At 49.6% G+C, this 27,568-nt stretch overlaps 1 protein-coding gene across 5 annotated transcripts in view; it reads right to left on the reverse strand.

Annotated features, from left to right (window-relative positions):
* HSPA12A (heat shock protein family A (Hsp70) member 12A) overlaps positions 1-27,568 on the reverse strand; it is a 185,376-nt gene that overhangs the window by 39,368 nt on the left and 118,440 nt on the right. For all 5 annotated transcript variants that reach the window (XM_021073398.1, XM_021073397.1, XM_013983787.2 and 2 more), the window contains 2 exons: positions 7,538-7,623; positions 5,860-5,987 (listed from right to left, as the gene is read on the reverse strand). In XM_021073398.1, the coding sequence (XP_020929057.1) occupies positions 5,860-5,987; positions 7,538-7,623 (214 nt within the window). The remainder of the gene's footprint in view (positions 1-5,859; positions 5,988-7,537; positions 7,624-27,568) is intronic.

Consider the following 27,568-nt stretch of genomic DNA (forward strand, 5'->3'; position numbering starts at 1 on the left):
GGTGCAGTCCAGTTCAGTGGGTTGAGTGGCAACTAGAGACCCAACTCTAGTTGGGTCTTGTTAATAAGAAAAATGACAAGGCCGAGTGCCAGGTTCTTGCTCAGTCACAAAGTCTGCCTTATTCTTTCCCTCAGCGTATACAGAGCATCTACTGTGTGCCAGGTACTGGCGAAACATTTATGTCTCTGCCTCCAAATAACTCACAACATAGTAGGTAATGTTTTTTCTGTTGGTTGGTTTGGATTTGGTTTTGGTTTTTTAATTTGCAAGCACTCACCAGCACAAGAATAGCTGGTTTGCCTCCTCTTTGAAACAAGCAGGGTATAAACAAACCCATAAATACCTGCCTTATCGGATGGAGTTGAAGGGTCCAGGGAAATGTCTCAGAGGGGTCAGAGAAGGCAGAGGTACCAGACTTGGAGTGGGGGAAGAATGCATAAGTTAACTTTAGTGACTTATAGTTGCCAAGGTGGACAGGTGGGGAGGGAAAGGGATGGCCTGGGGGTGTGAGATCGGCATATGCACACAAGGTATATGGAATGATTGGCCAATGGGGACCTGCTGTATAACATGGAGAACTCTACTCAATATTCTGTGATAATCTGTGTGGGAAAAGAATCTGAAGATGGCTATGTGTATGTGTATGACTGGGTCACTTTATTCTACGGCAGAAATTATCACAGCCTTGTAAATTAGCTACCCTTCAATAAAACTTAAAAAAAAGAAAGAAAGAAATGTTCCAGAGGAGTCAGAGGAGGCAGAGGTGCCAGCCTTGGGGCTGGGGAAGAAGACAGAGCTCAAAAGAGACGTGGAGTGAGAAACAACTGGATCTTGAAGGAGGGAAGGACACTGCGGGCTGCTCAGAGGTGGGCAAGCATGGGGCATGAATGGGAATGCTAAGTGACTGCGTGGGTTAGAGGAAGTGTGTAAATGAGACGAGTGATTGTGTACATGGGATGTGTGAGAAATGAGATTGGGAAGGTGGTTAGAACCAGGCCGAAGGGGGAGGAGTGAGCAATGTAATCGGTGAGTAGTAATGGGAGCCACTAGAGGTTTTAGAGCAGCAGTGGCAGGTTGGAATCAGAGCTGCTATTGATCAGAGCACACTGGACTAAAGGAAGGGAGATCAGAAGCCAGGAAGCTGAGGAGGAGGCTCAGGCCTGGAGGTGGGAGAGCTCATACAAGAGTAGAGAGCTAAGGAGTTCCCGTCATGGCTCAGTGGTTAGCGAATCTGACTAGGAACCATGAGGTTGCAGGTTCGATCCCTGGCCTCGCTCAGTAGGTTCAGGATCCAGTGTTGCCATGAGCTGTGGTGTAGGTTGCAGACGCGGCTCGGATCCCTTGTTTCTGTGGCTCTGGCGTAGGCCGGTGGCTACAGCTCTGATTGAACCCCTAGCCTGGGAACCTCCAAGTGCCATGGGAGCGGCCAAAGAAATGGCAAAAAGACCAAAAAAAAAAAAAAAAAAAAGAGTACAGAGCTAAGCTGTAGGGAGAGAGAAGGGAGGAGGACAGAGGGGAGCTGCCCAGAGGGACAGTCAAGCCAGTGGCCTGGGTGGTGAGCAGGTGCCAAGGCACCCCAGAGGTCTCAAGCCTAGGAGCCTAGAGGAGAAAACATCCTTCACAGATGCCAGCAGCCCTGGCCAAGGAGGAGACAGGAGGGAACATGGAGCCCTCCTGCAGAACGTGCTGGCCCGGAACTCCTGGATGCAAGATGCGAGCCTGGGGCTCAAGGAGAGATCCAGGCAGGAAACGGGATCTGAGGGCCCCCTGCTGGGGTGACAGCCCCAGCGACAGGGTGGATGGGAGCGTTGACAGGACCAATGAGGAGGGGAGGGACCATAACCCGCACATCTGTGTGCGGAAGAAGAGCCAGAGCGAGGAGGGGTGGGTACAGACAGGCAGGAAGGCGGATGTGATAGGCTTGCATCCTGGAACTGATGGGGGGAGGCGACAGAGCCAGGCAGGGGATAAGTGAGCCCCAGAAAAGCTTCCTTCCTTCACTCAGATATATAGAAGGAGGAAACTAAAGCGAATGGAGAAGGCAGAGGACTGGATGCTTCTCCCTCCTTTGGGGCCACAGCAGAGAGGCCAGGAGGCCAGGAGGCTCTCTCCTTCCCCAGGCCACTAGCCATGAGACCCCTCAGTGGAGACACATACACGAGGGGAAGCGCACCTCTCTCTTTCTGGCCCGCCTCCTGGGCCAGTGGCTGAGCTCCTGGCTGCGCTCCCACCTGCTCCCGACACTGCATCACTAAGCTTTAGGGACCATCGCCGTCCGGATGCAGAGCCAGCCTCTGCCTAGATCTGCCATGAAGATAGGGCTGGAATCATTCCTGGCTGGTTTCCCTGTCAAGCCCCATCAGGATGCAGGCTTCTCTCCAAGGAGCCACAGTCCCCAAGGTGACTCCCTTGAGACACACCGTCTCAGGCAGACACGGACCCCTGGGTCAGGGCTGCTGCACTCCACACACAACCTTTCAGAAATAGACTTCCCATCACTATTAACGTGGACATTTTCAGGAGGTAATGGACCTTCTGGGTTTTTGCCTTATAAAAAAAAGTAATTTTGGCCACGCCTGCAGCAGGTCCATGTTCCCAGACCAGGGATCAAAACCACGCCACGGCAGTAACCAGAGCCACAGTAGTGACAACACCGGATCCTTAATCCAATGAGCCACCAAGGAATTCCATGCTCTTCAGATTTTTAATTCTTCATTCCTATTTAAATACAAAAAAGTAAACTTTCTCATTGTAACTCTGTCGGTGTGGATAATGGTTATGTTAATATGTTCTGATTAAAATAAAATTCAGGTAGAACCTCCCTCCAAAATCTCTACAATAACTAAGAGAACCTCCCTAGAGGTCCTGAGTTCTGTGGATGCTTTGTGAGGATTCCTCCCCAGCAAGTTCAAAGTTATTTCTGCTCTTTTCTTTTTTTTCAACTTTCATTGCATAACCATCCCTTTGAAATAACGTTTCTTAAAACAACTATGGGGAAGCTGGTAAGTGTTAACTGTAGCTTTCAATAAATAGCTCTTTCTTTCTTTTCTTTCTTTTTTTTTTTTTTTTTTTTTTTTTTGTCTTTTTAGGGCAGCAGCCATGGCATATGAAGGTTCCCAGGCTAGGGGTCAACTAGGAGCTGTAGCTGCTGGCCTAGACCATAGCCACAGCAATGCCAGATCTGCACTGCATGTGTGATCTACACCACAGCTCATGGCAACACCAGATCCTTAAGCCACTGAGCAAGGCAGGGATCGAACCTACGTCTTCATGGATGCTAATCAGATTTGTTTCCACTGAGTCACGTCGGGAACTCCCTAAACAGCTCTTTCTATTGGAGGTTTTTCTGGGGGGGACCGCAGAGCAGCCCCTCATAGCACCTGTCCAGCCAACCCACAGCAGAATCCAGTGAGGATTCAACACTGAGGGCTATGCTGCCATCAGGGTTTGCTACCGGAACTGACTTTTCATTGTTTCCTGATGAGACCACAGCCTCAGGTCTCTGGAGGCTCTCAGGACATCTGCTTTTCCAGAGGAAAGGTGGGGCCTAAACCAAGAGTGGAGTGGAGATCACTTTTTTTTTTTTTTTTTTTTTGCCTTTTTTAGGGCCATACTGTGGCACATGGAGGTTCCCAGGCTAGGGGTCGAATCAGAGCTGTAGCTACCAGCCTACACCACAGCCACAGCAACGTGGGATCCGAGCTGTGTATGTGACCTACACCACAGCTCACGGCAATGCCAGATCCCCGACCCACTGAGCAAGGCCAGGGATCAAATGCGCATCCTCACAGATACTAGTCAGGTTTGTTGCTGCTGAGTCACAGTGGGAACTCATGGGGATCACTTTTTTTTATTATAGTTCATTTACAGTGTTCTGTCAATTCCTGCTGGTTATACATATATACACATTCTTTTTCTCACATTATCCTCCATCATGTTCCATCACGTGATTAGATATACTTCCCTGCGCTATACAGCAGGATCTTACTGCTTATCTGTTTCAAATGCAACAGTTTGCATCTACTAACTCAAAACTCCAGGGTTCCCGTAGGGCTCAGTGGCAATGAATCTGACTAGTATCCAGGAGGACGCAGGTTCTATCCCTGGTCTTGCTCAGTGGGCTAAGGATCCAGTGTTTGGCGTGAGCTGTGGTATAGGTCATAGACGCGGCTCGGATCCTGCATTGCTGTGGCTGTGGCATAGGCTGGCATCTGCAGCTCTGATTTAACCCCTAGCCTGGGAACCTCATGTGCTGAGGGTATGGCCTTAAAAAGACAACAACAACAAAAAAATACTAACCCCAACCCAGTCCACCCCACTTTCATTATGACCTGTGTTTTAAACAGCACTCTATAAAAAAGCATAAGATCTTAATTCTGGGAGTGATAACGAAATTCCACAATTACCAGTTGAAGGAATTGCAAAGCCCATCACAGTGTATCCTCAGAGATCCTGCTGTATAGCACTGGGAACTATATCTGGTCACTTCTGATGGAACATGATAATGTGAGAAAAAAGAATGTATATATGTGTGTGTGTGTGTGTGTGTGTGTGTGTGTGTATGACTGGGTCACCTTGCTGTGCAATAGAAAATTGACAGAACACTGTAAATCAGCTATAACGGAAAACATAAAAATAATTAAATCTAATATAAGGCACAAATGAACCTTTCCACAGAAAAGAAAATCATGGACTTGGAGAACAGACTTGTGGTTGTCAAGGGAGAGGGGGAGGGAGTGGGGTGGTTGGGGAGCTTGAGTTAATAGATACAAACTATTGCCTTTGGAATGGATGAGCAATGAGATCCTGCTGTGTAGCACTGGGAACTATGTCTAGTCACTTATGATGGAGCATGATAATGTGAGAAAAAAGAATGTGTACATCTATGTGTAACTGGGTCACCATGCTGTACCTTAGGAAAAAAAAAATTGTGTTGGGGAAATAACTATTAAAAAAATAATAACAAAAAAATCATTAAAATTAAAAAAAAAAACAAAACAAAAAAAAAACAAACAAAAAAATATATCCTCAGAGCCAACCTTGGCTTTTGAAAATCCAGGTGATAAGTCCATGGTTCCCAAAGCTTTCAGGGGCTTTGGGAGGTATGGGCCAGAATGGGGGAGCTAGCGTTGGTGCCCGGATAGGGTCCTCACAGACAGCTGATCACGTGTGGATGGGGTGGATGCCAAAGATGCCGTGTGTGTGAGCATGAGGAGTCGGGGGAGTGGCCCAGGAGACCCAGGGCAACTTCAAGGTGAAGTCAGCTGGCATTCACGCTGCTCTGCGTTTTCTCAGGCATGGTGCTTTCCATTGCTGGTTACTGTCACCTTGCGACTTCTCTTGGTGGCACCTTCCCTGCTTACATTTTACTGTATGCTAAGCACTTGATAGGAAGTCTCATTACATTTGCACACGCACTCTGTGAGGCAGGCCCTGCCAATATCCCCCTTTTACAGATGAAGAAACTGAGCTTTCGAAGGTTCAGCAACTGCCTGAGGTCACACAGTAAGTGGCAGAGCCAGCTCCCAGATCACCTCCGTCACAGATGCGCCTCTCGCCCAGGCTGCAGGCTGGAATCACCTGGGTCAGGTTTCAAACACACTGTCCAGGCCCTTCCCCAAACCAACACTGAACCAACACTTTTACACACCAGGAACTTATAGCCCAGAGAATTGGCTTGCCCAAAGTGACATGGTGAGTTTGCACCAAGCTGAGCCTGAATCCAGGACCTGCCTACTGAGTACTATTCACCTGCTCCTTGAACTTGTCCCTCTCTCCTCCCCCAGGGCCCTCCCCCAAGTGTCCATAGGTACAGTGACTGGAGCCCGCACATGCTCCCCGCCAGCCCACAGCACTCACCTCATCACGTGGATGCATTCGGGCTCCTTGGTGAAGCTGTAGGCATAGCCGCTGGACGTGGTCCCGAAGTCGACAGCCACCACCACAAGAAACGTCTGCTGCTCAGACACGTTCGGGTCTGCATCATTCTGCAGATACATCGTGTAGGGTACAAGGGGGTGGTGGGGGAAGGCAATCAAGCCAAGCTTTCTGGAAGGTTCCACCCTACCCCGCTGTGCACCCACTGCAGACAGGACACTGTCTGGTTCAAGGCTGCCACATGATGAGCCCTAGGGAGAGGGCAGGCCTGCCTCAGCCCCCGCCTGACTCGGGGAGAAATGGAGGTGCCCCCCCGAAGGGAGGGCCAGCTGACTGGGTGAGGGCACCTGCCTACACTGCCCACTCTCCCTTTACCAACCTTGCATGAATATGGCTAGTTGCAGAAATTCTTCCATCTGGGCCGGAAGCCCAGTGGTTCCCTGATTGACACCGTCTTCCCCCTACAGCCCTCCCCCAGTGCCTGCACAGACTCCAGATGCTACTCAGCTGTGCTCTGTACACCTGCCAGGTGACCCCTCCATCTGCCCAGGCATATATGGGTGTAGGGCTCAGCAGAGCAGGGACCCTGCCCGGTCCTGCCATAGCCAGCCACATGACCCTGCCGAGTCCTGTCCCCTTGGGGCCCAGAGGCTTTCCTCATCTGTCAAGCGAGTGGGTCAGGCCCTTCCAGATTTCTAAACCTTTAAGCAGTGTAGACTTTTTTAAAACAGCCACAGACCTTCAAATTTTAAACAGATTTTGGATTTGAAGTGTATTGGTTAGAGCAGGGGGTGAGAGCTCCATTCATCGAGGCTTTCCTCACCCTGCCCCCCATCCCCCACACCCCAGGGGGACCCTGAAGCTCTTACACAGAACCCTCAGGGTCTAGAGTTTGAAAACCACAGGACCTGGCTGTAGATGACCCAGCCTCCCAAACCTGAGGGAGTTCCAGGATGCAGAACTTTCCATGGAAAACCAGGACAGTTCCGGGAAAACCAGGACGAGCTGGCCCCCCTACCCAGTGATGGCTCTGAAGTTCTCAGCGGGGTCTGCTTTGCGGATCTGAGCAGCTCTTAGCAAAGCCGCCCTTTCCTCTCTCCTCCCCCAGGGCCCTCCCCCAAGTCTCCAAAGTTAGTCTATGGAGTCTCCAAGTCTTTCTGGTTGGCTACGTGCAAACCTCCTGATCAGCTGCCTCACCGTATTTACCTTTGCAGTGCGGGGCAGGGTGGGAGCAAATGCCCCGTCCCCATGGCCCGTTACAGCCCACGTCTTCTCTCCCAGGGAAGGCTGGTGCAGAAGCAATGACAGCCACAGCGTTTGGACGAGGCAGTAAACTGCAGTGGAAAAGCCACTGCATTTCCCTGACTCACCCACCAGCCTGATGGAGCTGCTTCCTTGCTGAGGATGCTTCAGTCTGGGAGCCCTGAATCTTCACAGAGCTGCTCCCACTCTGCCTGCTCATGGTCCCCACACCCAAGCACCGGCCACACCATGGAAATCAGCATGCGGAAGGGCTCCATGGAGCTCACGTGGCTAGTTCCCAGGACAATTTAATCCCCACCCAAGAACAGGAGAAGCTGCAGCCTGTCATGTGTGAGCAGACTCAGAGAGTGAAGGATAATCAGCACCCACCCCCCACACAGACACACACATTTCTTACCACAATGTGGGAAGGGGACAGGGGTGTTATTCCTGTGTCCCCCAGACTCCGGGCTGGAGATGAATATGCAGATGCGGGGGCCGCTTCTAAAAGGAAAGACAAGTGCAAGCCTTAGACGTAGGGTGGGCTGAGCCAGGGAGCAGACATGAGGGCTGGGTGGCTTTGCTCCTACAGGGACTGGTGCCCCTGGAAAGCCAGCCAGTGTGGGGCCGGTCGGAATTCCAGCTGGAAAAGTGGGGTGTCTGTTATGCTCCCCCTTGTATTTGATATTTAAAACTTGACCACATGAGACATTCTTTTTCTCCCAGTCACCACAGGCCACCCAACTCCCATTTAGTAGAGATGCTGCCTGGTCCCCATACTGCATCAGCACCTGGCTTGTGCCCCCTCATAGAGCCAGTTCTTAACCCAAGCACCAGTATGGACCAGAGAAACCTGTAGCCCCCTAAGAGGATGTGCACATTTTTTTGCGTGCATTTTCTTGGAAGAGCATCCACAGCTCTCAGGTTCCCAGAGGAGTGTGGGACCCCACCCCCCAAAATTAACAACCGTAGTCATAGGAATATAGGACAGGAGTGCAACTTCCAGAAAGAACTTCCTTGCTTCTTAGTGGGTGTGTCACCTCCTCCTGCCCTCTGGCATGGGGAAACTCATCTCTCTTCAGGGATGCGGAAGGGGTTTTTTTGTTTGTTTTGTTTTGGTTTGGTTTCTGGTTTTTTTTTGCTTTTTAGGGTGGCACCCACAGCATATGGATGTTCCCAGGCTAAGGGTGGAATCAGAGCTGTAGTTACCAACCTATACCACAGCTACAGCAATGCAAGAGTGGAGCCGCATCTGTGATCTACACCACAGCTCACGACAATGCTGGATCCCTAATCCACTGAGCAAGGCCAGGTATCAAACCTCATGGATCCTAGTTGGGTTTGTTAACTGCTGAGCCATGAAGGGAACTCCCATGATGAAGGTTTTTGACATTCAGCAAGAAAACCCACAGCAGAAGGAGAGCTAGATTAGCATTTCTGGATCCCACTGCCTGGGACATGAGGTCAAACCAGAGAAGAGCCAACAGCAAGGCAGCGTGATTGGCCCATTCCCCCTGCTGCTCTTGCAATTACTCAGGCACAGATATTTGTCCTGAAACCTTGCCAGGGCCCCATGGTTCTCCTCTGAGGATGACCACCCAAAGAGAAGTCACTCTGTCCCTGGTCAGAAATGGAAGTGCCACTCATTCTCCCTGCCAGCTGCCCAGGACTGGCAGGGCCTATAGAGCAGCAGACCAAAGACAGAAGGTTCCCCTCACAGAGGCGATGGGCAGATCCTCAACACCCACAAATTCCAGGTACTATCCAGGGTGTCCTGCAAATATGCTCCATTCCATAATAGACTGGTGGGAAAAAGCAGGTAACTTGCTAAAACAATACCTGAGGCCAAAGGAACCCAGGGGGTTGGTGGTACCTGAAAAAGACCTGTCTTCTGCTTCAAGGGAAGCACTAGGAGTGGGCTCCATCTGCCTCTGCTGCCAAATCACTTTGGTTAATCCCACGCACTTACTGATTGTTTTTTTCTGCTTGGTGAGAACACAACCAGCATCATTACAGTGGGTGCCAAACAGGTTGAGGGGATAAAATGAATCATGAAACAGTGAATATGAAGCTTCAAATCTGCACAGCCACCTCCTCTCTCTGCAGGCATTATGATCCCTGGCCTCCTGATGAGGTTCAATTCCAACCTTGGGACAAAGGTGCAGAAGCAAGTAAGCACAGAGGCAAAAAAATCAATCTGGGGGGCAAAGGACTTAAGCTGACATTTCTCCAAAGAAGATAGTCTAACAGTTGTTGAGCATGTGAAAGATGCTTCACTCATTAGTCATTAGGGAAATGAATTCATTAGTCATTAGGGAAATCAAAACCACAATGAGATACTGCTTCACACCCACTAGGATGGCTACAATTAAAAAAAAAAAAAAGAAATAACAAATGCTGGCAAGGATGTGGAGAAGTTGGAACCCCTATATATGCCTTATGGAAATGAAAAATAGTACAGCAATTTTTCATGGAAACAGTGGGTAGTTCCTCAAAAAGTCAAATACGAAATTACCAGAGACCCAGTTCCACGCCTAGGAATTCCACTCTTAAGTCGACCCACAGAATTGAAAACAGGAATGCAAACAGATGCTTATATGTGCATATTCACTGCAGCATTATTCACAAAAACCAAAAAAATGAAAACCCAAGTATCCATCCATCAACAGATAAATGGATAAACCAAATGTGGTATATCCATTCAATGGAATATTATTAGGCTGTAAAAAGGAATGAAATTCTTATACATGATAGAACAGAGATGAACCTAGGAAACCACGCTAAGTGAACTAAGGTGGACACAAAAGAACAGCATTGTTTAATATTTAGACTAGGCAAATTCATGGAGACAAAGCATTGAGGAGAGGTAGCCAGGGGCTGGGGAGAGTGAGGAATTTCCCATAGAGGATTTCCATTTTGGGTGATGAAAAAGTCTTGGAAATACTAGTGGTGGTTGCACAACACTGAGAACGTAATTAATGCCATTGATTCTCACACACAAAAATGGTTACAATAGCAAGTTTTATGTTATATAGACCTTACCACAATTTAAAAATTTTTTATTAAGAAAAACCAACTTGCTCATCTGAGAGGGGAGGCAATTTCCGATTTCTATTAAGCACCATGGTTCCATGTTCTTGAAAAGAAAGTGAGCCTGGCTCCTGGACCAGCCCACTAAACTGCAGCTCCTTCATTAATCTCTCAGCACAAGGGCACCCCCTTCTAGAGAAGCATGGGGAGCTCAGCATGTCCACTAGGGGGCCAGCCAGATTGTCCTTTCTACCTGTTGATGAGAAGTCTGCCCTGCCCCCATGGCCCCTGGGGCAGCCAGCAGAGAGATGTCATCCTGCACTGGGAGCCACCCTCTCTCCACCTGCTACCTAGAAGGCCTGCGGCCATGTGTCCACATTTGCACAGAAGGTCTTGGAAGAAACCAAATGTCTAATTACCCAGAAAATCTGGTGTTGGCAATTAGCAAACAAGCTATTATCTGCAGACAAACCATCCACCCCACTGGCAGCTTGGTTCTAATTATCCCATCACTCAGCCCTTCTCAGAGCATGTCTCACTGACTTGCAAAATAGCATGTGTTGGGCCACACACGAAACACATGCTTTGGGCCCCTAGAGGACTCCAGGATATGTGAGGACAAGAATGAAGGATTTTTTTGGTTCTCCCTGAACTTCCCTGTCTCTGGTTCAATATGAAATAAATCATTTGACTTGCTGATCACTCAGCCAGGCCTGGAGGCAACTGAACTTTGCGGACTGTCTCCATTAGATATTAAAATGCAGAAGCATTGTGAGATGATTTAAAACTGATTTGCATAGAAGGTATGCCGGAATAACGGTTTTTCTAGACATTTGCATAGCATGCACGCCCCCGTCCTCAGCTTTACAGATCTCAAATCAAAGATAATTCAACCAGCTAATATGCATCGATGCACCACAGGATTATACCAAGTCTGTACTATTCAGGATGTCAAAGAGGTGCTCAAGGAGTTCCCGTTGTGGCTCAGTGGTTAACGAATCTGACTAGGAACCATGAGGTTGGGGGTTCCATCCCTGGCCTCGCTCAGGGGTTCTTGAAATGTTGCATATCAACAACATTGTGGGTTAAGGATCCGGTGTTGTCCTGAGCTGTGGTGTAGGTCGCATACGCAGCTCGGATCCCGCATTGCTGTGGCTCTGGTGTAGGCCAGCGGCTACAGCTCCGATTCGACCCCTAGCCTGGGAACCTCCATATGCCACGGGTGCAGCCCTAAAAAGCAAAAAAAAAAAAAAAAGTGCTCAAAAATTCTTAGGAAAAAGAATATGGAAAAGCCTCCTTTAGCCCCTGAGGGATGTGGGAAGTTTCTGCTGTGTTAATAATCCCAACCAATCTTGAGAGCTTTCATGCAATAGGTAAAGCAACTAAGAATATACGCAATGGGGTTAATGAATATTATCTATTGGTCTATGGATAACTGATAGATCTAAGCTCAAAGACAGTAGGAGAGAGTTGATACAGGGAAGGTCTATGCTGTGTGTCCTGACTATCAGTTAAACATAGACCATTATCCACAGTAAGGAATACTGACTGTCATTAATTGCAACCCTGTTTATGCTTCTCTGTAAAGCCAATATAATAACATCTGCCCTGTGACTACTCCCCCGCCGACATGATATTCCAGTTCAGTAAACACAGAGTGACTTGGGCACATCAGAAATAGAAGAGAAAGGCAAAGCTAAAAGCCCGACAAAAATAGAGATTTTGAGAGTGCAGGCTTAGGGGAAAGAAAGGAAGGTGATGAAAAGAAAATTGACACCCATCTGCAGAGGTAAGGCAAGAGGACTGGTGAAAGAGATTAAAGAAAAAGGCTTTACCAGAAGTGTAGTCAAGGGCAGAGCCAAAGGATCTGGGAGTCTTAAGAAATACCTACTCTGCTGGATTAAACAGACAGGCAAAGCATCTTCCGTTTCGAGCACTAAGTTACCTTGAAACGCAGCAACACAGAGGGATTTGATGATTTCACATCACAGAATCGGAAAAACATAAAATACGCAACATGTTCAAGAACACAAACCATCAGCCACAGAATTAAGTCTCGGAGCTTCAGAGACCTGGGAGTAATTTAGTAAATCAACGGAAAATAATTATCAGGTCTTCTTTGGCACTGGGTTTTAGGTGATATATCATCACTTCTTATATACTTACTGTGCAATCATTTTTAGTTTAGTGACTATAAAAATAAATTGATAAGGGTGTTCCTAGATTCACCCTTTTTTTAAATTTTTGTCTTTTGTCTTTTCAGGGCCTCACCCGCAGCATACGGAAGTTCACAGGCTAGGGGTCTAATCGGAGCTACAGCTGCCGGCCCACACCACAGCCACAGCAACGCCGGATCCTTAACCCACTGAGCAAGGCCAGGGATCTAACCCACAACCTTACAGTTCCTAGTCAGATTCGTTTCTGCTGTGCCACGACAGGAACTCCCCCTAGGTTCACTCTTAACCTGAGACTCACCCCAAAACATTCTTCAACCAAGTCATTAAAAAAAATGATTTTTGCAGCAAAGAGGGACACATAAATAAATGAAAATATTTACACAGCCAGAAAGAGGATATAAATAAGTAAAAAGAGGACTCAACCAAAAGGTCTCCTGCCACAGGATTTTTTAGAACCCCAAGGCCAGTCATTGAGGGGGAACCAGTTGAGCTTGTGAGGTTAATATTCATCATTGGCCTTAACGGTGTAGGAATTAAAGAGTAGGCTTCATCGGGGTTTCTGCTATAAAATGCAAGACATAAAATCCAGACACATTTTTATTTGCTCCTGGCTCTACTGGCTTTAACCAAAGCAGACATTCCTAAAATAAAAAGCAGTCTTGATAAGAGGACCTCGAGAGACAGCCGTAATTCATGAACTTGCTTGTTGCTCTTCTCTGCTGGAGACATTAGTCAGCAAATGGCCGGGAGCAGAATCACGGACTTTCTGAGATACAGAAAATCAATCTGCTCCATAAATACAACATTTTTAAAGATGAAGACAGAATCACTGGGCTGACTTTCTTTTACAAGGCTCCAGGCTCAGGCAAAATGACAGGTGGTCTTAAGCAGTGGAGACACCCCAGATTTTCCAAATAGGCCTCCTCACTAGCATTCAGATTTATGTTCCATCAAATAAATGCTCAATTTCAAAAGGATGTGTTAGGTCTGGCCTTCATGATTTTAAACACACACACACACACACACACACTCATTTCTTTTCTCCTGCTGGCTGTGAGATAACAGGTACTTTCTGACAATTGCCTAAAATCAGGCTATTTGGAAAAGCTCTCCTTTTCTCTCTCTCCTTATATACCCTCCCTGCAGTGTCATCTTTGAAAATTGATCAGCTCAAGGTCATGGGTAGGTTACCAGCAAATATATTTTAAGAAGGAAAATTTTAAAAATTTTATTACCCTATAACAGGCTGCACAGCTAGCTGAACTAATGCATTATTACCGTAAGCTGAACTTCCATTTCAGTAAATAATTTATGGGCTTTTTTTTTTTTTAATCACCATGGTTGATGTCCAGAGTAAATGGAAATTTTATTGGCATGAACCAGGAGACCCTCCTGGCTACAAAGAATGCTGAGTGTAAAATAGCTGCTCTCCAAATGCTAAATAATAATTATGGAAATGGGCATTTACAGTGGCAGAAACTATAGCATCAGGCAGTGAGGGGCTGCATCAGGTCCTCCCTGACACTAGGTAGAATCTTCCAGTTACCCTACATCGCTAAATGGTTTAGGAGATGAGATGCCCCAGGGAGAGAGAACTGGGGAAGTGGAGTTTCCTCAGAGACAGTAAGATCCCCAAGTTCCTGCAACCTCAGGTCCGGAGTGGGGGTAGTTGGCTATGTCTCCCTTAACCACAGATTCACACACAGACGTGTATCCAGGCAGCTGCTGGAGGAAGTGAGGAAATGCTTTCTAGACCAAAGGTCTTCCTACTAATTTTCATGAATTATATTCAGCAACATCACAGGCCCTGTCCACTGGGAGCAGCATTTGGAGAGGCTCTACCAGATCAACACCACACAGAGTATCCAGATACTTTTGTCTACCTCGCTTCTCTTTCATAGACTCTAGGTTCATCTGGACAAGGCCATGCCTTCTCTGATTCCTCAACTTGTGACTTGTCACAAGCACTCAATAAATGTTGGATGGATGGATGGATGGATGGATGGATGGATGGATGGGTGGGTGGTTGGAGAGTAGATGGATGGGTAGATGGTTGGGGGAGTGGATGAGTGGATGGATGGACGGATGGATGTAGACAGATGGGTGGTTGGGTGGGTAGCTGGGTGGGTGGATGTTTCTATGTGTGCCCAAAAGGGCACTCAGTGATTATCCATAAACTTGGGGAGCCACTGAGGTCTTTCCCAACCAAGGGTGTCAACCCCCCTGATCCAGGATATTAATACACATCCTGAGTTACCTCCAATGATGTGGGATCAGCTCTCAAATCACCCCCAGACCTGCCTCTCTTCTCAAATGTCCCCTTGGCCAGTACAACCACCATGGCATGGCTCCCAGACAGGAGACTTCCTAGACTCCTCCCGCCCTTCTCATTGCACTCGCAGGCCCTGTCATTCCTACTTCTTAGCATCTCTCACATTACCCTTCCTCTGCAACCTCACCACCACAACTTTGGTCCAGATCCTGCTGATGGGACTCCTGCCCAGCCTCTCTTGGTCTCCCTGCTCTGGGTCTCCCCATCCAAGTCATGCTCTGCTCAGTCAGAACCATCTGGCCCAAACTGAGGTCTGCTCACTCTAGTCCACCAGGCCAGGCCCCTCTAGTCCCATCCCCCACAGGATAAAGTCTAACACACACTTAGCACCCAGGGCTATAAAGGTCCACACCACCTCCCTCTGCAGTCTCACCTCTCTCCATCGCCCCCATCCCTGGTGCTACTGTCCACAGACCCTGGAACATCTGCGCTCAATCAGGCCTCCAGATTTTTGCACATACTGTGCTTCCGCCTGGAGTGCACCTCACATCTGCCCCATCCTCTGGGGACCTCCAGGCCTGAGGGTCATTCCCCTCTCTCTCTTTGAGGGAGAAGAGCCTCCTCTACTCTCTGAGTACAGAAGAGAGAGAAACTTGTTCATCTGCAAGTGGGGATGGACGGGCAAAACCCAGGCTTGCGGAAACGCTGGGGACAACAGCCAGAGTTCATCAAGAAATAAAGTACAAGGGAAATGTACAGGAAAGAAAGAGGAAAAACTGTAGATTAGAGGGTCTCAAACTTTGATGTACATCACACACCTGGAACACTTGTTAAAACAGATGTGCTGACCCCACCCCCAAAGCGTCTACGCCAGTAGGTCTGGGAATGCTGAGTATATGCATTTCTATGAGTTACCGGGCTCTCTGGATCAGCACCGGAGAGAGGCTGCTATGGCTTCAAAGACACTTCAAAGACAAAGCAACTCCAGTCATTGAAATGCTCGGCCCTTCATTGGATCATGATTCAAAATAAAGAAGAAAATTTACGCCATTTACGAGACAACTGGAAATGTAAACACTGACCAGTTATTGAAAATACGAAGGAATTATTGTTAATGGGGTGAGTATGTAATTTCGAGTTGTTATGCTTTAGAGATACATTCTGAAATATTTACAGAGGAAACAACAGGATTTATCCCTGCTCTGGGTTTCATCCAGTCATGCTCTGGAATTTTTATCAAAATAATGCAGGAGGGGAGGGACAGAGATTAAACAAGATGGGCCACAAATTAATAATGATGGAAACAGGTGACATTTTCATGGGGGCTCAATACATTATTTGCCCTGCTTTTACACATGCTCTGAATTTTGCATAATAAAAGAGTTGGCATTTTAATGTACCCGTTTCATGTCCATCTTCCTAGTGTCAGGAAGGTGAGATGATTCTTTCTTATGCTGTGTATCAGTCAGAGCACCTGGACCATCTATGGCAGGTGCTCCAGACATCTGTCAGGTGAATAAACAAGCTAGTAAGACTATGAGCTCATTTAAACCTATACATGTGGACTTGAAGGCCTAGGAAGGTTTCAGACCTGGGTCACCAGTGGGGGAAGGGTACCTGTCCCCGTGGCTTTTCTGGAGCTGAGCTGTTGAAATAGATCTGACCAGCCCTTGAAGGAGCCTGAATTTCAGCAGCATCCACCAGGTCCCCTTGCAGGCATCAAAGCAGGCGTTCTGGCCACCAGCTGAGTGACTCCCACTCAGAGGAGGGTGCCAGCCCAGCCTCAGATCCAGGGCCCTCCTAGACTACAACCTCAGGTCAGGGGGCTGTCCCCTGCCCTCTGCTGGGTCCTCCCACATCCCATATTCTAAGGAATTGGCAGCAGCCTCTGCAGACAGGCAGGGTTTCTCTAAGGACCAGGGCACACCCTTTCTACTGTGTTCAGACGCACCGGGCTCCCAACTCCATGTGGGAGGGCAAGAAGCCTCAGGGAGGGCTCGGCCAACTAAGGAATGGCCAGCTGCAACGCCAATGTCAGATGTCACCCCGTGACCCTTTGTACTAAAAGAACACACTCGGAGGCCTCCAGAAGGGGAGGGGGGTGGTTCCTGCGGAAACCAGGCTGTAGGCACAGCATCCTCCAAGCTCAGGCAGGGCAGCCAGCAGGGCCTCGGGGTCAAAGGCTATGTCTTACCAGAACCAGGGCTCCCTGGAACTAGAGCAAAGCCGAAGCTGGCTCCTAGGCTGCTGTCCTCAGCGGGAAGTAAAGACAATGGAATGACTCCAAATGACAGTGCCGAACTCGGCGTGGCAGGTGGAGAAAGCGAAGGTCTGGACCCCGGCTTGTGAGCCTGGAGACACTACCACCTCTCCCTTGCACCTTCTCCCTCCTCGAGGTGGGGAATTCGATGCTCAGGTGCTCTGTCATTGTATTTCAGTGAACAAAGGAGGTAACGCCTGAGAAGCCCTCGGAAATAAAAGCCCCTGCCCACCATTTGCTGAATTCCTTCTTGGGGTCAAAGATACATGTTTTGGTTTGGTTTTTTTTTTTTTTTTTTTTTTTTTTTAGTTTAGGGTCTTTTTCCTATGCTTATTAAACTCAAGTTATGAATTTGACATTATTAGAAGTCTATCAGGAAAGCTATACCCATTGAATGCGAACACGCTGGGGCAGCTCATGAAGTCCTGCTGTGTTAAGGGGCCCAAGGGACTGTCCTGACTCCTATTTGATGGATGAGCAAAGTAAGGCCTAGGCCAGTAAGAAAGAAGCCCCCGCTGTTAGGATGCTGCCTGGCTGGATTCAGAGTTCGCCACCTCCGAGCCTGCACCCCTGCACTGTACCCAATGCCAGGTCTCGCACAGGCATCATTTCACATTCAAGGTGAAACTAGAGAGACGTGTTAAGTCAAATCCTCATTTCACAGATGAGCACACAGCGTGGGGGAAGTCAGGAGGCCGCAGTCACAGGGCACCCCTGGCTGGTGCCCCTGCTTCCAGGCTCAGAAGACTGAGGGCACACCTCAGCCTTCCTGAAGCTCCAAAGCCAAACGGGGCTCTCCGTTTCAAAAGCCATGACTCTTCAAAGCCAAATGTCAGGGTGGCGAGGAGCTATGATAACACAGAGGTTGGGAGTCAGGAAAGCCTGGCCTCGAATCCTAGCATGGCTACGTCCCAGAGCCGCCACTCAGCCTCTCCAAGCCTCAGTTTTCTCACCTGGGAAATGGGCGTGGGTAGGGATCATGATGGTGGTGATACCTTTTATAGGATGGCTGTAAAATATTACATGAGTCCATGAAATGAATCAATGTAATAATACCTATAAAGCCTGGCAGGGCAAGCACTTGATAAGTTGTAGATGTTATGTATTATCGTTTCTATTGTCAACATCATCAAAGTGCTCCAACTGCCACTGAGAAAAGACCCATGTTTCACCAGGCGACAGGCAGAGTCCCCACTCATGGGCAAGGGCAGCAGATGCATTTCCTTTACATCACGCTTCTCTGCGCTTGTTAATCAAGGATAAAAAGTCTCATCAGCCAGAAACTTGGTAAAAAGGAACCTTCAGGAAAACTATGAATAATGGGAACCATGAGTGCCTGGCTGCCCCCGGTAAGGGAGGCTGTCTGGCCCCAACTTCCCGCCCAGGCCATCTGTCACTTCTGGGGCACTTTCAGAATAACCCAGCAGAACTTGGGAAGTCACGTGACACTCCTCGCTGAGCAATTAAACTCAGTACTTCCTGTCCTTCCCAGTGAGGCACATTTTCAAACTGACCAGGTAAATGAAGAATGGCTCTCCCACCAAGGAAAAGATTCCACCTGCCTGGGCACCTGGAGGGTTTAGACTCCCCCAATTTCTACCGTGAACAGCTTTGGGACAGCTCAGCCTACAGAGGCCACGGCATGGCTGGCACTGACTGTACCAAGACTAAAGACAGGGGCAAAGCCAGCCAGTCCATTGCGGAGCCATGAAGAGGCATTTTCACCTCCCAAACGCTCAGCACCTGTTCCTGGGGAGGGGAGAGGGAGAGGCAGATCAGGAGGTTAGGGCTGGGGAGACAGACGGCAGAGCTGTGCCATCTCCAGCCAAAAAGGGTTGCCCTTAATCCACTTGCACCCCCAAGCCAGAATGAGAGCACAAACTTCCCATACTCAGCCAGTGCCCTGGAGCTGTGGCTTGTGCTCGCGATAGACCCCTCTGAGGAGTGTCTTTAATAGAAGAAATGTCCCAGACAGTGGCACAGTTTGTGCACTGCACAAAGGCACCCACCGTGGGGGACATCCCCCAAGCATGACTGCACCCACCCAGAAGTGGGGGTGCCCTTTTCTTACCACAGAGGTGCCATCCAAAGCCATGAACTGAAGGGCTATATCGCCTAGAGTGAGCACCCTTTTCCGATGTTTGCACCAATGTTTGCATCTTTTTCTAATGCATCTAAAAGCACCATAAAAGAAGGTAGTCCTGGCACTTAATAATCCCAAAAAGGAAGGAAATGCCTGGAAAGGTTCTGAGTTCCCCATCACTGGAGGAGTCCAAGTTGAGGCCAGGCAACCACTTAGCTATAGAAGAGCAAGAGGGGGTCAGAATAAAAAGTGGTGGTGGGGTAACTGGGGACTGTGTGGATTGAGGCATTCAATCAAGATTCACTGAGCGGAGTTCCTGTCATGGCGCAGTGGTTAACGAATCCGACTAGGAACCATGAGGTTGCGGGTTCGGTCCCTGCCCTTGCTCAGTGGGTTAACGATCCGGCGTTGCCGTGAGCTGTGGTGTAGGCTGCAGATGCGGCTCAGATCCCGCGTTGCTGTGGCTCTGGCGTAGGCCGGTGGCTACAGCTCCGATTCAACCCCTAGCCTGGGAACCTCCATATGCCGCGGAGCGGCCCAAGAAATAGCAACAACAACAACAAAAAAAAAGACAAAAGACAAAAAAAAAAAAAAAAAAAAAAAAGATTCACTGAGCACATGATTCACTACCTGCTGGGAGCTGTAGAAGCCACGTAGCACTGTAATTAGGCTCAGGGATCTTCCAGTCCCTTGGAACTGGAGGGACTGGTTCAAATCCCAGCTCAGTCATTTACTGATCTTGGAAGATACTGCTGCATCCACCCAAAATCCATTTCTCCCTTCTTAACTAAACATCAGTTTTACATAACTGGGGGAGCCATGACCCATCCCCAGATCCAGGGTAGATCCTGAGTAGCTCAAACCCATCAGGGCCAACCCGTTCCCCTTCCAGTGATGGACAGGGAAATGGGGATGGGACCCACAGTTCTGGCTGATGGGGCATGAAGGGAAGTCTACTGGAGGCTCCTTGGGAAAGAAATGTCTTGACTCTCAAACAAGCCCACTTGGCCAGCTACCATCTTGCCCCCAGCCCAAGAGGCATCCAACATGGAAAGACCCTCTATGGGCTGCTGAATACCTGCCTTGGAGCCTGCCAGACCTCTGGACTTCCCATTCACGGTCATCATTAATTTCCTTTTTCTAGAAACAAGATCAAGTCAGGTTTTCCATGCTTTGCCTCTAAAAACTGGTTCACAGCGTGCCATCTTGAAAAAATGACTAAACGTCCCTGTGGCTCAGTCTTCCTTCTGAATTACATAGAGATGACTGACTCTTACTTTCTAAGATGAATGAGGATTCACTAAGAATAGCACAGGCCAAGGTCTTAACAGGTGTAGCTGTTATTCTGTACAAACAACTCGATGAAGTAGGAAATAGATAGTGATTAGCCCCGTTTAACAGCAGAGGAAACCCAGGCATAGAGCGGTTAAGCGTTTCCCTAAATTCACACAGCTAGGATGTACCTGTCTCTTAATGCCTAAATTCCTTCACTCCCCACATTCCAGCCCTGAGGTTCCAGGACCTGGAGATTGGCCCCCTGTACCACTGGGAACGTGCAATGAAAAGCAATGAAAAATCAAAGCTCGGAAGGGAGTGGCAATGAGGAGGCACTGCTAATGGGCATGAGTTTCTTTGGGGGGGGTGAGAAAAATGCTCTGCAAAGTGATGGGGGGTGGCGGCACAACCTGGTGAATATCCCCAAAACCACTGACCTGTATACTTTAAAATGGTGAGGTTTATGATATGTAAATTATATCTCCATTTTTTAAAAAATCAAAGAGCTACAGGAAACTACCTTGTAAGGAAAACTGTCCCCTACCCCACCTGCCCTCAGGAGCACAGCCCTGCTCCCTGGGCGTGGCGATCAGTCGTGTTCATCCACCCTGGCCGCAGCTCCCTCCCTGGACAGAGGCCGACCTCTCTGCTGGGCAGGGCTCCGTGGTTCTGGGGAAATGGCTGCTGACTACAGCCAGGCCAGGGGCAACAGCTGGCACTGGCCTGTCTCCAGACACCCTGCTATTTAGCAACACGAGAATGTGGGCACAGAGCAAAGCCAGCACCCCAGGTCACCACTGTGTCTTCACTTTTCCCCTAGATGCTCTGAAGCTGGCTGGCCAGAACTAAGGGGCCAGGCATCCTGACAGCCAGCTGCAGACAGAGGCCTCGTCCGTGCTTCCCCGAGGAAAAGTAGTTTCAAGGGCTCTGGAATAAATGCCAGAGAAGGTGCCTGATAGCCTTTGGCAGGAGTCACAGCCGGAAGGCAAACTGCAGCAGCATTAAAATGGTCTTCTGTTAACAGTTTGCAAGTGCCCACTGCCTGAGCTGCATCCAGGACGTGCTCGGGAACCTGCCTGAGAAATTTCTGCTTCCAAAATATAAAGAAAAAGAGAAGAGAAATGCCACAAGGAACTCAAAAGAGGCCCTGGGCAGGTCAAGTGTGGCCCATTCACTGCAACCTGAAAAGGGACTTCCAAGGGGGCGAGCAAACACCCTCCAGTAGGGGCAGCCTGGCACCAGTACCCAGACCATTCCTCACGTGCTGGGCAAAGGCTTCACATCCACCAGAAGGAGAGAAAGTCCTTTTACAGAATTTTCAAGACTCAGTTTAAACTCCTAATTTTTACTTTCTTTTTCTTTTTTCTTTCTTTTTCTTTTTCTTTTTTTCTTTTTTTCTTTTTTGGATATGGTGCATAGTGACTTGATGTGGGATCTCAGTTCATGGGCCAGGGACTGAATCTAAGCCACAGCAGTGAAAGCACCAAATCCTAACCACTAGACCACCAGGGAACTCCCAATTCATTTTCTATATAGAACCTTCACTGAGCGATTGACATTCTCACAAAAATAGAATTCATAAATTGGGTTAAGATGCTGATTAACTTTTGACCTTGCTAAGTTAAGTATGCATGGCAAATTTTCAAGAGTAACTATTCTTGAGAGGAGTTGAAATAGAATATCTAACTTCCAGAGCAGTGACAGGAGACAAAAACAAAGAAAATTAGTGGACAATTCCCCTAGGACCGAACTTGCTCAAAGCTGTTTCCCAAGGCATATAAAGGCCATGTTAAGAAACCTGCCCTAGGGAGTTCCCGTCTTGGCCCAGCAGAAACGAATCTGACTAGGAACCATGAGGTTGTGGGTTCCATCCCTGGCCTCGTGCAGTGGGTTAAGGATCTGGTGTTGTCGTGAGCTGTGGTGTGGGTCGCAGACATGGCTTGGATCTGGCATTGCTGTGGCTCTGGCTAGGCCGGTGGCAACAGCTCCAATTAGACCCCTAACCTGGGAACTTCCATATGCCATGGGTGCGGCCCTAAAAAGACCAAAAAAGGAAAAGAAAAGAAACCTTTCCTAGAGTGGGGCTAATTTCCTCGGGCTACTCCACAGAGCAGGGGAAAGCCTTAAGCTGCAGGACCCAGAGTGTCCCCAGAGTATCCTGTGGCCAACCTAAGGCCCAGCAGCCATGATGCGGGCCACAGACCCACCTTCACAGACACACTCGGCCCAGCCCCCATCCCAGAGCAAGCAGAAGCTGATCACCAAACTTTGACCTGCTTTTAATCCGAACTTAAAGCAAGTCAACAACAATGAGAACAAAACCAAACCAGACCCCTGGTGTGAATCGGTCCAGCAGGATAAGAGCAAACACACGGCACACCCCTGCTAATCCCCACCCACCCCCACCAGGCTGAAATGCAAGTATGTCCTTCCCAATCCTCTCCCAGCTGAGGGGGGGACAGTAAGCCTCAAAGCCACACAAACCCAGGAAATAATATATGTTCAGGGGCCATGAGGAGGCCACACAGACGGCACCGGATGCCAAAATATTCAGATCCCTTATAAGCGCCACACCCCCTGGTGCATGCATGGTATTTATGCTCCGGTGTTCAGGCTTCAGGACATGTGGCCTCCAGGAGCCCTTGTTCCAGCCCCTGTGGTACCTGGAGAAGCAAGGACCGAGGGCCAAGGAATGAGACTTTGCACCCTCACCTGTACCCGTGGATGGCCAAAGCCCAGGGTGGGTGTCTCCGGCTTTGCAAGGCTGCTGCTGGCCGCCCCGCCCTCACAAGGCCAGCCTGCTCACTAAGTCTAAAGGGGCCCACGATGGCTTCTGCCTGCATGGTTATCTTTAAAAGCTCTGTCTGGAACTCAATTAATCAGTGGCCACCTCCTCTTCAGAGCAGAAAGCTCCAGATGCACAGTGACCCGCCCGCCTCTCCGCAGTCACACCCCCACCCGCTGAGCCCGGAATGTCCCCACACAGGGCAGTGACTTTCAGGAGGGGCCCACAGGAATGCCTCAGGCTGGGAAAGTGGCAGCTGGTCACAGGGACTTCCTCACAGGCCAGCGTTCCCACCCTGTCTCTCTGTCCCTCTCTCTCCACAGACCTAGCCTGGAAAGGTTTCAGATGCTGTGGACACAACTCTGGGGACATTCCGGATTAGTGAGCAAGAAGGCTTCCAGAAGCTAAACCTGTAGCAGGGAAGCAGGCAGGGGGCCACAGAGCATCACTTGGCCTTACCTGGAAAGTTCATCAGCGGAGCAGTCCTGCGTCTGCCTGAGCCCTCCTCTGCCCCACCCCCACTGGGCTGCCATCAGTCCTGTCTAATGGATAAATGGATATGCACCTTAATTTATAAGAATCCAACTATGAGTTCTCAGGCCACTACAGAGCGAGTGCTTTCAATTTAAACACTGTCATTAAGAACACTAGAAAATTCTATCTTGCACATGAACTCTTTATTAGACCTCAAGATAAGTGCCGTGGGGGACTGAGGTGAGGGTGGCAGCCCCAGGCTGGTGGTGCTCGTCTGGCATCTTGAAGGGCAAGTTTGCCGAATGAACAAGATGGGGAGGGAAGACCAGGCAGAGGGAACAGCATGAGCAAAGACAGAGCAGTGTGGAGAGCTTCCCAGAGAGCCTTGCACCCTGGGAGACCGCCCCCGGATCTCAACACAGCCGCCAATTTCATCAGGTTACTCCCACCCTCCAGCACCTGCGGTGGCTCCCCACTGCCCTTCATTTCAGATCTAACTCTTTAACCAATCAGACATCTCCATTAGCCCCTCATCATGGCCCCCCCCATCATGAGCGCCCCCCTGTACAACCCCCTGCACCAGCTGGGCTGTGTACTCTGCCATCTGGGAAGCCATCTGCCGTCCCCCAGGCCCTCTTGTGTGCCCGTCTGCAGGGAGAAAAGGCCCTGCTAACCTTCCCATGGGAGGCGCTGACCCTCGTGGCTGCCCTCCAATCAGGCACAGCCCTGAGCTACTCTTCCAGGGCCAGGGGATGGGGTCAAGGACACAGAGTTAGCTGGGCCGGAGCACATTCGGTTCCACCCTCCCCAGCTCTGCCGCAGACAGGATTCTATCCTGGGCCTCAGTTTCCACAGCTGCAACCTGGGCTAGTGACTGTTTCCCCCTCACAGGGCTGCGTGGATGGCAAAGGAAGATGCGTGAGAATATCCCAGCCCTGAGCTGGGTTCACAGCAGGTGCTCAAAAAGCACAGGCCCACCCACCGTTCCCAGGCCCAGGGCACACACCTGCTGAGGTTTTCCACCTGCATCTCCACATGCGGGCCACTAAGCCTCCTGCCCTGGACCAAAGAAGCCCCCCTCCCAACCACATGTACACCCCAGAAACCACTTCGGGCAAGCAGGGTGGCCAGCCCCAGCCCTCAAGCCCGCCCAGGCTGACCTATGCATCCCCACCCTATGAGGCAGCACTCAATCACCAGGATCCTACCAAGAGAAATGAGTGCACCTATGCATCCACAGAAAGCTCTGTTCCAGAATGTTCACAGCAGTTTTTCTCATAATCGCCAAAAACCAAGAACAATCAAAACATCAATGGGAGGGAGTTCCCATTGTGGCTCAGTGGTAACAAATCCGACTAGTATCCATGAAGATGCAGGTTCGATCCCTGGTCCCACTCAGTGAGTTAAGGATCTGGCATTGCCATGAGCTATGGTGTAGGTTGCAGATGCAGCTCAGATTTGGCACTGCTGTGGTTGTGGTGTAGGCCGGCAGCTGTAGCTCTGTTTCAACCCCTAGCCTGGGAACTTCCATATGCTGAAAGTGCAGCCCTAAAAAGACAAAAAAAAAAAAAATCAACAGAATAGATGAACAAAGTGTTGTATTGCCATACAATGAAATACTACTCAGCAATAAAAAGGGAACAAAATACAGATACCCCCAATAACGTGAATAAACCTCAAAAGCACTGTGTTGAGCAAGAGACCCTGAACATGAAAGAGCACCTGCTCTCAGGTTCCATCCATGTGAAGTTCAAGAACAGGCACACCTAAGGTGAAAGGTATCAGAACAATGGTTACCTCACAGGGTGGGTAGATAAGAGACAGTGATGGGGCATGAGGGAACTTTCTGGAGTGATGAGAATGTCCTATATCTTCTCTGGTGTGGTGCTGACACAGCGTATCAGCTTCTCATTGCTGCTGTAATACGTTCGCACAAACTCAGTGACTTAAAACCAGACCGTTCTGGAGGTCAGAAGTCTGACACAGGTCCCCTGGGCTAGAATCGGAGTGTCCAGAGGGCTGCGTTCCTTCTGGAAGTGCCAGAGGAAAGTCCACTTCCTTTCCTTTTCCAGCTTCTAGAAGACACCTGCCTTCCTTGGCTGTACCCCCTGCCTCCGTCTTCAGAGCCAGCAGCACAGACCTCCCGATCTCTCTCTGACTCCGACCTACATGCCTGACCTTGGGGTTACACCAAGCCCACCCTGGTAATCCAGGACAATCTCCCCTTCTCAAACCCTTCAGTGTAATCACATCCGCAAAGTCCCTTTGGCCGTTAGAGGGAACATAAGTCAGTATTCCGGGGACTAAGATGTAAACATCTTGACGGGCCATTATGGGCCCACAGCACATGAGTACATGGTACATATATGTGTAAAAATCCATGAGCTGCATACTTAACATGTGTATGCTTCACTCTGTGTAAATCATACCAATAATAGTAATAAAAGAACAAATAAGGGCACCTGAGGAGTTCCCATTGTGGAGCAGTGGTTAATGAGTCTGACTAGGAACCATGAGGTTGCGGGTTCGATCCCTGGCCTTGCTCAGTGGGTTAAGGATCCGGCTTTGCTGTGAGCTGTGGTGTAGGTCGCAGACTCGGCTCGGATCTGGTGTTGCTGTGGCTCTGGTGTAGGCCGGCAGCAACGGCTCCGATTAGACCCTTAGCCTGGGAACCTCCATTTGCCACGGGAGCGGCCCTAGAAAAGGCGAAAAGACACACACACACACACAAAAGTGCACCTATAACCTGAGCTGTCACTGTTACATCCCAGGCCATGGCTTTGCAAGTACCATCTCACTTAATCCTCATACCCACCTTGCCTCATTCTCTGCTTTGCAGAAACCAAGACACAAGGCGAGAGAAAACCTCCCTTGCAACTGGTAGAAAGCCAAGCCAATTTGAATCCAAGTTCTGCCTGCAACCCAAGGTCACCAAAGACCTCAGCTACAGGGGTCAGGAAGGTGGCACAAAGGACCGAGGTTTTTCTTCGATGCCCACTTTTATTGCCATGTGGGTACCAGAACTTTCCCTTAACTCTGCTCTGAGGAAAACAATGGTATGCGTGGAATGAGAAAAGAAAACTTAAGGTAGGGACAGTAGGCGTGATGGCAGCTGCGCAGGGAAGACCCCACGCCCGGTCCGAGGGGCCGCGGTGCTTAGGTTCCAGCGGAGGCGTCAGAAATCCAGGTTTTTATGTGACATTTCATTCATTTTAATTATAGGCAATGAACCCAAATAGATGAGCAAACATTTGTCCACAGGCCTCCAGTCTGCACCTCGCACACCCCATCCTACCTCTTCCACCACCTCCACAGGGCCACCAGCACTCGGCAGCCTTGCCCGGCTGAACCGGCTCTGCTCTTGGCAGGCCATGGCCACCCGCAGGGAAAGTGCCAGAAGGGCGCAGAGCTGCATCTGTGACAACTCCTAAAGGGCACCCACGAGGCAGCTGTAATGAGGCCACCTGCCTAATGGCAACACATGCTCCAGACGGGACCAGAGGCCCTGCTCCTGAGATCCCAGCTGCTTTTGCCACCAAGACACCTCCAAAGGGATGCCTACCTGAGGGCCCCTGACTGCACCCCAATATCGGGGCCTGCGACACCAGCGAACAGGTTCCAGCAGAGCCCTGCTGAGCCACCCAGGCTGGGAGCGCAGGCAGCATCAGCCCTGAGCTCTAGGAAGAGACAACTAGGATCCTGCATTTCCAAGCACCCCGCCCCGCCAGCACAGAGCCCCGCCCCTAGGCAGCGCCCAGCCCATCCTGCCCACCCCCCAAGTTTGGTGTAAGGGCCCTACCGGGTCTTATGCAGTGGCTTTCCTGGGGATGGGAGCAAGGCATGTGAGGCAGTGCCACAGAAAGTATCCAGGACACGGATTTAGGAAGAACACAAAAATCCAAGCTCAAAACCATCAGGCCCACCCCTCGCTCTCTCCTCCCAAGGCCTTAACTAAGAACCATAAACTTTCAAGCTCTGCAGCCTTGTCTATAAAAGGAGGATAGCACTCCCTTCCCCAGTGGGTTTTATGAAAGCCCGCCAATTGGCTCTGTCTCGTTTGGCCTGGCAATTCTAGAAGGCCAAACCGCAAGGG

Source organism: Sus scrofa, chromosome 14, assembly GCF_000003025.6.
Source record: "Sus scrofa isolate TJ Tabasco breed Duroc chromosome 14, Sscrofa11.1, whole genome shotgun sequence".
Classification (NCBI taxonomy): Eukaryota; Metazoa; Chordata; class Mammalia; order Artiodactyla; family Suidae; genus Sus; species Sus scrofa.